This window comes from Anabrus simplex, chromosome 1, assembly GCF_040414725.1.
Source record: "Anabrus simplex isolate iqAnaSimp1 chromosome 1, ASM4041472v1, whole genome shotgun sequence".
Classification (NCBI taxonomy): Eukaryota; Metazoa; Arthropoda; class Insecta; order Orthoptera; family Tettigoniidae; genus Anabrus; species Anabrus simplex.
The window spans coordinates 870,673,356-870,685,499 of NC_090265.1; the positions used below are offsets into that span (position 1 = coordinate 870,673,356).

At 39.0% G+C, this 12,144-nt stretch overlaps 1 protein-coding gene across 4 annotated transcripts in view; it reads left to right on the forward strand.

Annotated features, from left to right (window-relative positions):
- Positions 1 to 12,144, forward strand: part of LOC136857668 (zinc finger CCCH domain-containing protein 13) — a 214,556-nt gene that overhangs the window by 166,443 nt on the left and 35,969 nt on the right. For all 4 annotated transcript variants that reach the window (XM_067136501.2, XM_067136503.2, XM_067136504.2 and 1 more), the window contains one exon: positions 3,719 to 3,882. In XM_067136501.2, coding sequence (XP_066992602.2) covers positions 3,719 to 3,882 — 164 coding nt within the window. The remainder of the gene's footprint in view (positions 1 to 3,718; positions 3,883 to 12,144) is intronic.

The following is a 12,144-nucleotide window of genomic DNA, read 5'->3' on the forward strand; positions in this document are numbered from 1 at the left end:
TTCGTATTTTTGCCCACTACCGTATTCATTATCTGTTTGTTTGTTTTTTTTTTTTTTTTTTTTTTTTTTGAAGGAAGAGTGATGTCTGTCATCTCTCAAATTTAAATTTATGAAGTTAATGAAAGAAAGTTATAGGAAGAACAATATGGCTTTAGACAGAATAGATCAACAATAGACTTGATATTTACAGTACGAACGATAATGGAAAAACATCTGGAAAGGAACAAGGAAATCAATTTCGTATTTTTGGATTTGGAAAAAGCTTATGATACAGTTAAGAGAAAACATGTATGGGAATGCCTACTGAAAAGGAATGTACCAAAATCTTTAATTAACAAGATAAAAATGTATCATGAGAGTAAAAACAGTGTACAAGTGGGGAGTGGTGACTCGAAAACAGTGCTCTGTCACCATTATTGTTTATTATATTGATGGATGAAATCATAAAACGTGTAAACCAGATTATCAGTTGTGATGAAGTGAATGCTTTGGTATTTGCAGATGATGTGGTGGATTTGGGGAAAGGGAGAAAAGGAAATACAAAGGAGACTGGACATTTGGAATGAAAATCTGAAGGAATTTGGAGTGGTAATTGGTAAAAAGAAAGCTGTAGTCATGCACTGTGGAAAAGAGAAAAAGAGAAGCCAAGTGAACATAGACGGAGAACGGTTAGGAATGTAAAATAGTTTACATATCTGGGTAGCATTATTAATTGAAGTAATGAAATCAACCCTGAAATGAAACAGACCAAGGTACAACATTTTATCATCAAGTCAAAGACCTTTTATGGGATGACAAAGTACCCAAGAAAACAAAATTAACATTATATAAACAGTATTTCATACCAAGTGCAACATACAGACTAGAAACACTGGTAACTAATAAGAGACAAGATAGTAAGATCCAAGCAGTAGAAATGACATTTTTAAGAACATCGGTTAAAAAGACAAGAAGAGATGGAATTCAAAATATTAAAATCAGAGAAGAGTTAAATATAGAACCGTTAGTACAGAAGATACAGAAAGCAAGACTGAGATGGTTCGGACATGTAAAAAGAATGGGAAAGGAACATGTAGCAAGAAGGGAATTGGGAAGAGAAGTTGAGGGAAAGAGATCAGTTGGAAGACCGAGAAGAAGGTGGATGGATTAGATTTGAAAGGACATTAGAGAAGCTGGATTGGATGTGGCGGAAGTAATGGAGTAGGAAAAGGGGAAGGACAGAAAGAAGTGGAGGAGACTTGTTAACCACACCAGGACGACTGGAGTGGGCACTGATGATGATGATGATGATGATGATGATGATGATGATGATGATGATGATGATGATGATGATGATGATGATGATGATGAAAGTAGGAGTGATGATAATAATAGTAATAGTAATAATCTATGGGCTCGGCTACCATGGGGCTGACTTTCTGAAGCACCATATTGGTGGTCTGCCTCTCAGTTTTGACATTGTGATTGTGCTGCTATTTAGCATCAAGTGGAATTCTACTGGAACAGATTCTATGACTGAGAGTTAATGAAAGTACCTGTGGTGTATTGCAGTGACATCGCTCTGCAGTATTGTTACTAGAAAGTGAACAAGTAGCAGTCAGTATGTGTTTTTCTGGCTTATGATGTATCTCTGGAATGTTGCATCACTTTGGTATATGGACTCGTGATAGCCAAGTGACATTGGCACTTGGTTCTTACTAATGTGGCTAGGATTTGAATCCCTGCCAATACAAATGGGATTTTTAAAATGAAAATAATCATATTTCTATGTAAAACTGAAGATCTATTGGCTATGATCATAATTTCAACAGTTGTGTAAAACTACATGTTTGCTTTCTTCCTCTTTTGACATGCTACATATTTAAATATTTCACCATACAAGCATCACAGACTGTCATTTGAACATTGGTTGTGTGACCATTTACACCAGTCCCACAATCTAGGGCACTATGTGGCACTGGGTTCGAATCTCGACCAGGTCAGGGTGTTTTACCTGAATCTGAGGGCTGGTTTGAGGCCCACTCAGCCTACACAATTCCAATTAAGGAGCCATCTGACAGTGAGAATGGACCCCCAGTTGAGAATGCCAAGAATAATGGCCAAGAGGCCCTGCTTGACCTCGTAATCTACAGGCCTTCAGGCTGAGCAGCAATTACTTGGTAGGCCAAGGTCCTTCAAGGTTGTTGTGCCGTGGAAGTGCGATGAATTCATTATTTGCCAAAGTTTGGTCTACTCTTTAGAAAATGACAAAAGGTACAAGTTTAAAAATTTGATTTAATATAATATGCTTTTTGCATTTGAAGTTCAACTCTGAAACTTCAATTCATTTGTGTGTTGAGTGTGTTCTCTACTTTGAAGTTGAATTGTGACTTTTGCATCTCAACATGTGTAAAAATATTGGATGTATTAAAGTTCATACTCTTAAAATAGTTGTTGATAAATTTTATATTTGGATGAAGGTAAAACGTAGCTTGTGTTTAATGAGAGGAAATGACACTTCAGATGTTACTGAATGTCAGTATTCAGAGGAACAAAGAAAGTAGATATTTTCTTACAACTCTGTTAGAATTTGTTCTTTCTTGAAAATGTCTCGTTCTCAATGATTCTGTTATAGTAAAAAATCACATAATTTTCTCCAGTTATAACTTAAAAAGGGAGATGCTTTCAGTATTGCTCCTTTTATGAAGAGGTGTTCAAGCCTGATGTTATGTCACATTTGTTTTTATATAACAATTTTTTATTGTTTCCTATATCTTAACAGAATTTTTCAACAGAAATTTAGCTTTCGTACTGAGTATTTATTTTTCACCACAGTGGTGACTTCTGTTACCTACCACAGTGCATATCATTCTCAGACTCTTTGAGCAGAAGATGTACAGCTTCTTGCTGTATTAAAATTGGCATAATCAGCAGTTGTTAATCATGTGAGAGTATCCAAATTTCTTCCAACTTAACAGTGTACCGGGTGAGTTGACCATGCGGTCTGAGGCGTACAGCCGTGAGCTTGCATCTGGGAGATAGTGGGTTCGAACCTCACCGTCTGCAGCCCTGAAAATGGTTTTCCATGGTTTCCCATTTTCACACCAGGCAAATGCTGGGGCTGTACCTTAATTAAGACCACGGCCGCTTCCTTCCCACTCCTAGGCCTTTCCTATGCCATCGTCGCCATAAGACCTATCTGTGTCGGTTTGACGTAAAGCATATTCTAAGAAAAAAACCTTAACAGTGTGCTTCACACACAGTATATTTCATGTACAGACTTTTGGTGTCTGTACAAAGCAATTTTTGCATAAAACTGTATCAAAAAATATGTGTGCCAATAAGGCCACTTACAATATTATATAATACAACAATTTTTTTCATCTGTTCACAGGAAATTACTCTTATATTTCAGGTCCCCAAATTTACCTTTTGCGTTTCAAGCACTCAGAAACCCTAAACCTGCATTATAAAGGATCAGGCTTATTTTATTTACAGTATAACAGGCTTTGTGGGAATTTTGAACCAAGATAGATTCATGTTTTATTTTGACCCCTTTCAAGTCTGGTATGTACTTAACCAAATCTTGTAATTTTGGATATGCCCATTATTGTATCGTTTTGAATTTTGTAGTTGAGCATGTGTTCAGCAGCATGCCTGCATGCATGTGTTCAGCAGCATGCCTGCATGCATGTGAGATTGTAGTATGTGATTATGAACATGTATCTCTCTTGTATAGGAGATTCCTGGTCCTGCTGCAGGAGTGCAAATGTCACCTGTTGGTGCTTCAAACCAGCAGACTACACCTGTACCTGATAGGGAAACTGATTTAGTCCAGGAAGAGAGAATAGTTACAGTTATCTCTTCAACACCTGAAGCCTCTCGAGAAGCTGTGGATTCAAGGTGAGTTCTCAATTTCTTTTTTTTAAGAGAACTGCTTTTCAACTATGTCTTTATTTTTTATTGGACTGAAATATCAGAAGCAACCTAAAATCTCATTGATTGATTTATTGATATAAAAGTCGTAATTTAGAAAATGGTAAATGCTCTCCGTACTTTTCAAACAGGATGTATTTGAACAGTTTCAAGATTGTTTTCATCGTAATTCACCAAGAGTATCTTAATTTTTTACAATATCAAAATATTGAGGTATATATGTCATTAAGTATACTGTTATCAAAAAATCTGTTTTAACCGCCAGTACTCGCGGGTGAGCGCTGCGCACACTTTAATTTTTAACAGATTGTAACTCACACCTAGTGGAAATTGGAAAGCCAAGCTCTCATCTACCTTCCTTTCTGAGTATCCCCTTTGACAGATACAGGAAACCGGAAACGTGTGTGCTTCCCAGACGCTTTGATTTCAATCTTGGCACAGACGCGAACTGAAGTGAGCACAGCACTCACCCGCGAGGATCCGTATAACTTTTCATGCATGTGCGAAGTAGTGCGAGTCTGAGTGCCGAGTGATGCTTTATTTATATATTGATTATGGAACGTGAAGAACACATTTCATGCATGTGCGAAGTAGTGCGAGTCTGAGTGCAGAGTGATGTTTTATTAACATATTGATTGTGAAACGTGAAGAACACATTCGGAATTGGTTGTTAGAGGAATCTGATGATGAAATTTTTTGGCTCTCCTCTGATAGTAGACAATGATAGTGAAGATTCGGAGGGAGAGATTGAAAACAGTGATCATGACACTAGCAGTGAAGTAGCCACTGACAATTCTGATTTCGATGACCACATCGGGCCTCATTATGTTGGAAAGGATAATGTCACGGTGTGGAACATTCACCCCCCTCCACACAACAGGTGAAGGAGCAAGAAGAATATTGTCATTCATCCGCCAGGTGTGAAAACACGTGCTCAGTACGCAGTGACAGTTCTCCAGTCGTGGGACTTGTTCTTTCCTAACGATGTGATTGCTGAAATAGTGAACTACACAAACGTTCGTTTGCGGAAGTTCAGACAAAATTACACCCGTGAACACAAATGTGAACGAGGAGTTATGAAATCATCACATCAAAATATTCCAGACTTATGGGCAACTGATATGACAGCACCGGAGTATTTTCGCATAGTAATGAGTTACAGTAGATTTTATTTGCTTCTTAGTGCCCTGAGGTTTGATGATATTCATACTAGGCAGCAAAGGAAAGCTCTGGATAAGTTGGCACCAATCTAAGAAATATTTTGAGGTTTTGTTCAGCGATATGAAGACAATTACAGTGTCAGGGAATACGTCACACTAGACGAAATGCTGGGCAGGTGCAGCTTCAGGCAGTACACTCCAAACAAACCAAATACGGAGTCAAAATTTTTGCCTTGGTTTGTTCTCGAATGTTTTATACTGCAAACATGGAGATATATGCGGGAAAACAGCCTGAAGGTCCCTTTATAACAGACAATAGTCCTAGTAGTGTCGTCAGAAGAATGGTTCAGCCAATAGAAAACAGCGGCCAGAATGGGACTGTCGACAACTGGTTTTCTTCCGTTGGGATTGTGAATGAGCTTGTATGGGAGAAGAACCTAACAATGGTCGCAACACTGAAGAAAAGTAAGCGGGAAATTCCGCCAGAACTAGTCAACACTAGATCCAGGAGCATTGCATGCTGATATCGTATGTGCCTAAAAAGAATAGAAACGTAATACTCATATCAAGTATGCACGAATTTCCAGTAATTGATGAAACAACTGGGGACCTTATGAAAGCAGAAGGACTTGCCTTTTATAATTTGACGAAAGGAGGGGTCATTGTTGTTGATGAAATAAAGTCTTTGTACTCTGTATCTAGAGTGTGCTGCAGATAGCCTCTAAGAATATTTTTCACAATGTTGGATATTGCCGGTATCAACAACCAGATTATTTTTCGTTCGAACACATCTGAAGAGTTACCGCGAAGGAAGTACCTGAAGACACTCGCTCTGGACCTTACAAAATTCCATCTTGAAGAAAGAGTTGCAAAATCTGGAATTCACTGAGATCTGCGTCTGAAAACTCTGAAAGTTCTGGGGAAAAAGCTCGATCCTCCACAGGTGACATTGTCGGGAAGGAAAAAGTGTGCATACTGTTCAAGAAAGAAGAACAGGAAAACAGCAGCCAGATGTGTGAAATGCAGTGCACCAATTTGCAGAGACCACATAGTGACTGTTTGTAAACCATGCCATTTTCCACTTGCAGATCAAAGTGACTTGGAAATGGAATAAAGGTGAAAACAGTGTTGAGACTTTATATTGATGCATTTCCACAAGAACATGAACTGTTGCCTAATTTATGAACAGGTTCAACAATGACAGTTCTATAGGCAGAAACATTATTTTATTGATTTTTTTCAGTTTTTCTTTTTCATTTTTGGATTTTGTTTGTGCAGAAGGTGGTTATATGTCTCACTACTATCCAGATTTCAAGAAATTAATGCATTCTAACCTGAATAAAGTGAGCGAACCCCAGTTCTAGTAAGATTAACCTAAATTTCTATGAATCGTGCATTCAAACCTATATTAAGTGAGTTAAACCCAAACATGTATACTATTATTTCAAAACTGCAGTTATATTGAATAAATCTCCTTCTCTGAATGAACGTGGGCAAAAGAAATCGTTAGGAAAACTAACGTACACGAGGCGAGCGCCGCGCTCACCCGCGAGCAACGTAGTTATACATGCGGCCGCGAGTAAAGTCGGGTTAAGATATTTTTATGGTTTAAAAAAGTTATGAGTCTGAATTAATTGCACATTTTGCAGTGATTTAGGTCCATGTTTTAAAATTGCTATCTGAAGTTTCAATTGAATGGAGTTTTGTAGATGCACATTGTAATTTTTTTAAAATTGTTCCTTCCTTTTGAATTACTATTTGGGTCTTAAAGTGTTCTTAATGCATTCAAAATATGAATTACTGGCTAAAATAATGTACTTTTTTTTTTTTTTTTCATTTAAATACTTGAATGTTCTGGATGCAAGTTCTAACAACCTCTTTGTGTACTGTGCAAGCACAAGTTTTTCAACATCTGTTGAGAAATACATTTCTTCACCTGATGGATTATTAAAAAAATAATATCTTCTCTTTGCAGTCATGGTCAATTTTACAATTTGCTTTATGTTGCACCAACGCAGGTAGGTTATATGGCAATGATGGAATATGAACGGGCTAGAATTGGAAAGGAAGTGACTGTGACCTTAATTAAGATTCAGCCCTGGCATTTGCCTGGTGTGAAAATGGGAAACCACAGAAAACCATCTTCAGGGTTGCCAATAGTGGGGTTTGAACCCACGATCTCCCGAGTGCAAGTTGATAGCCCTCTAAATACTTAATATCCAGTCCAGTGAAAGAATATTCTCATTGTACAACTCTGGTTTTATTGGTTTGTATTCTCTTCGTCATGCATACTGACTGCTCTCCAACTTTTTATTGTGTATTTTACTTACATTGTTCACTAGGGTATACCTAAATATACCGTATAAACCAAATACTTTACTGTATGACAACTTACCACTTAAAATCACATACTACATTTTCTACTACTCTCTCTCTCCAGTCGTTCCACTCATGACTATCGTGACCCAAGTGCTTTGTTGTTTCTTTTATAAGTTGATAGCATTCTGTAGGTACTTCCGTTTTCCAGACAGTAACTCTCCATGGTAAGTCCATGATCTCTCTTACTTGATCAGCCCATCTTTTTGCGACCCGTCCTAGTGTCCTTGTGCCAGAAACTTTTCCTTGGACAATTAATTTTTCCCAGTTGTCATCCTCTCTTCTCATAATGTGACCAAAGAATTGCAGGATTCTCTGGTACACAACTTGGCATAAACTTTCTTGTATTCCAATTTCCCGGATGACAGAATCATTTGTTCGCCTGGCTGTCCTCGGTATTCGCAACATTCTTCTCCAATACCACATTTCAAAGGCGTCGATTCGGTTCCTGTCTTTAGCTTTTATGGTCCAAGTTTCGCATCCATACAGGAAGATCGAGAATCATACAAAATAAGATTCTTCAAAGTGTTAGTTTCTTTTGCACTGTCCTGCACAGTTGTTTCTTCTGTAAGCAACAGACTAACTGTAAAATCTTCAGAAGTCTTATGTAAGCTGATTCATGGGTAGTGCAGTTTTAGATTTATTTGTTCAGTCATAACAGTTGAAACTATCCTCTTTGTAAAATTTAAACAGAGATATTACACACTTGATATGATCCAAGTTAAGAAGTTCGCATCTGTTATTCACTGTAAATAAAAATCTGAAATTCAGAACAAAACATACACGATGGTGCACTCTAGGAAAGCTAATGTACAATGCTCGTTATCATCATCATCATCATCATCATCATCATCATCATCATTTCCCCTTTTCCAGCTGACATCGGATGGAAGCAAATACGGCTCCTCTCCACTTTGTTTTGTCTCTGTACTGTTCATCAACCAACACTGTGTTCCAGTCCATATTCCGATGCTATTCTTCACCAACAACATAAACCCAGTCTTCCTTGCTCTCCCTTCCCTGTCATCTGTCTTGTCAGTGCTTGTTTTGGCATTCTTTCATTATTCATTCTCTTGATGTGTTCAGACCATTTCAGTCTGGTTTCTTCCAGTGTTTAATTCAGTTTTGCACTTTTAGTTTGGTTTGTTTGTCTATATTTCTCACGCTCTCTCTCCATGTCTTCTGTACCATACTCTTCACACTAGGTAAATGCTGGGGCTGTACCTTAATCAAAGCCATGGACACTTCCTTCCTATTTCTACCCCTTTCCTACCCCATCACCACCATAAGATGTATCTATGTCGGTGCAGTGTAAAGCAAATCGTAAAAAAGAAATGTGCCATACTCCTCAAGAACTTAATTTATGCATCTGGGAGATAGTGGGTTTGAACCCCACTGTCAGCAGCCCTGAAGATGGTTTTCCGTGGTTTCCAATTTTCACACCAGGCAAATGCTGGGGCTGTACCTTAATTAAGGCCACAGATGCTTCCTTCACACTCCTAGGCCTTTCTCATGCCATCTTCATCATAAGACCTATTTGTATGAGTGTGACGTAAAAAAAAAAAATAATTTCAGCTTCTTGTACTCTACTCTTATCTCTTTGTCTCATTGTCCAGGTTTCTGCTCCATATGTTATTATAGGTATTTAATATCCCTTGTACAGTACATTACTTCATTAGCCTTCAGTGGTATACTTGCCGACACAGAATAAAACTCTGAAAATGAAAAATTCTAAGTCCAACTGTACAGTGAGGTGTGTTACATGTGACTGTTTGTGAAGCGTTGTAGCCCATTGAGTACAGATTCGGGTTCAGAGTGAGTAGGTGGCTGGTTTGAATCTGCTTGGAATGCAGCAACAGCAGGCAAATCACTCAGATTGCAGTATGCCCCCACCACGCTTGTCACACACAGGCAGTTCATTCTACCAGCAACCACGGCACACCAAGGACCTCACATCTATGAGCGGATAGAGTTGCTCTTGTTGATGAAAGAAATTAACTGCAACAGAGGCCGGTTGATGCTACAGCATCTCACAGAGTATGGTGACGCGTTGGATAAGAAATTTGCTGAGAATCGGGTGACGTAAGCTGCCACGCTGGCTCAGATTCGTGGCAGGTCTCAGACCAGGAACAGGACAATCGCTGAGGCCCCTTTGACCCCGTTCGTGAACACTGTGCAGCTACATCAGGCCGTATGTTTTCTCAACAGCTCGAGGATGTCTTAATGAGACAGGGTTATAATCCCAGTGAGTGGCTAAGAAGAAAAGGCTCACTCATGAGCAGAGGGTTTACACCTTATGTTTGCCGAGGACAGCGTGCTACATGATTGGTTAAATGTTGTATTCTCCTACGAGAGCATATTTCCCTTGGTGAACAGTGAGCCAATTCACACAATTCGCCCTTTCGGCACCCAATACAATCCAGCATACATGACCAAGCATTGGTTCTCTGGCCATGTATCTTGTGCATGTTGGGATTGGATGAGCTCTCACAGGATAGAAACATCTCCTACTGGGCAATATGTGCACATTTTAGAGAATATAATGGTCCCTTCTGGTGGTGTTACAGTGGAACCTCGATTCTCCGTTTTTTGAGGGACCATGAAAATAAAACATATAACACGGTAAAACGGAAAATCCAGGAATGAATGAAAACCATCAAAATTAGCTAAATATCACAAAAATGAAATATGTATAATTATAATCTTACAAACACGCCTAAACCAAAACCAAACTACATCCCCAATGGGCGTTTGCCTGCCAAGCGACCGCTGTTCAGCCTGAAGGCCTGTAGATTATGAAGTGACGCATGGTCAGTGTGACGAATCCTCTCGGCCGTTAATCCTGACTCTCTAGACCGGGGTCGCCATCTCACCATTAGATAGCTGAGTGGACCAGGAACCAGCCCTTATATCCAGGTAAAAAAACCTGACCTGGCCAGGAATCAAACCCGGGCCCTGTGAATGAGAGGCAGATAAGTTAGACTGTGAAACCACCATCAAACATTAATTACTGGTACGAGAATTCAAAATCAGCATACTTTATATTCAATTTTACAAGGGAAACTTCATCAGTTTCCCATGAAACCTTCTTTCAGTTCAGAAACTTTGATTAGTCAAACTCTTCGAAAAATCTAATAACAGATCAGATGTAAGGCTTTTCAGGCGTTTGCTCTGTTAACCAGCATTTCGTCTTAGGTCTAACACTAGACTCATCAGAGTGGGATGTGTCAGACCCTACCCACTGACGCTGGGGTGTATGCAGATGAACTTATCAGAAGCCCTATATAAGAGGCACAGTCTGATAACTGCATATGGGAGATAAAGCTCCACAATGGAATTATTGCCTGCCTAGCAATTCCGAATGGAAATTCTAAGTTCCCAAGGAGGGAATTCCATTCGAAATTGCTAGGCGGGCAGTAATTCCATTGTGGAGTCTTATCTCCCGTACTCGCTTTCGCTCGTTGGGGTCTCCACCCCCAAACCCCCATTTCCTCTACATTACAAGTGGTCACATGGAAAATTACTGTGACGAACCAGTACTTCGTTAGGAAAAACGGATTGAGCCACCAGACTGCCCATATATTCGCGTACATATTTGGTCCTCTGATATTTTCTCGTACCGTACATTCATGATTTATAGAAAAGATAGCATTAAACGTTTCGACGTGCTGATAATTACGTACGATTCTCACAAGATAAGAAATTATTTTCCTAATGTAACGGGAGCTATAGTATTGAAACTTGGTAGGTTTATCATGGCTGAAACGCTCTATATTTCCGTTATTTGATGTTTTGTCGTATCTGCATCGAATTCACCGTAGATTGGTTTAGAACCTGGATTAGGAGTACAGTGTTTACATATTACTTTCGTTTTTCCACTGTTACAGGGTGCTAGAATTATTCATTTTGCTCACATGTGACCCACGAACGTTGCAATGAGCCTGCCAAATTTCATGATTCTATCCATCTTATAAGTGTGTAAAACAGTAAAAATTACGAAAAATGTAAAAAAAATTGACGTTAAATCTGAAAAATGCAGCTCTATCCAAGGCATAAGGGATCAAGGTACGACTAAAATTCCTGGGACCGAACCGAAGTTGTAGATCTCTTCATGATGGAATCCGATCATCTTGTCCATTTGGCGGTACGACTTACAGTTTAGCCACAAAAACCCCGAAACCTTAGTTAGCACCATAATGAAAATTGCTTCCAGATTTTGATATTTTCTGGAGATAAAAACGTTAAACAATGCAACTCTTTCGAATTTCTCCGTTGGTTGCAGGCCAGAGTTGTAACTGCGACAAATTTTAATCTTCTGGCGCACTGCAACATATCGTCCACAATTTAGTTTAAAGGAAGGGAAGTAAAAATAACAAAAAATCAACATGTGGAACTTTTCCACAATACAGCCTAATAGCTACCATACTGCCAAATTTAAAGTTTCTAGGTCATGCCGAAGTGGGTAAACATTTATGTCAGCCAGTGAGCCAAACGGTTTTATATATATAATATAGAGCTAGGCAGTGTGCACGCTAAATAGTGCAGACTTTGATTTGGAAATTTATTGCGGCAAAACGGTACGTCATATCAAAGTACGGATTGCGCCATCAGACGACCCCTTTAGTCGTCTACATTACTGTCTTAGGCATTTTCTCGTATCTTGCCTATTCATACCAAAGAAAGAGGTGAACGT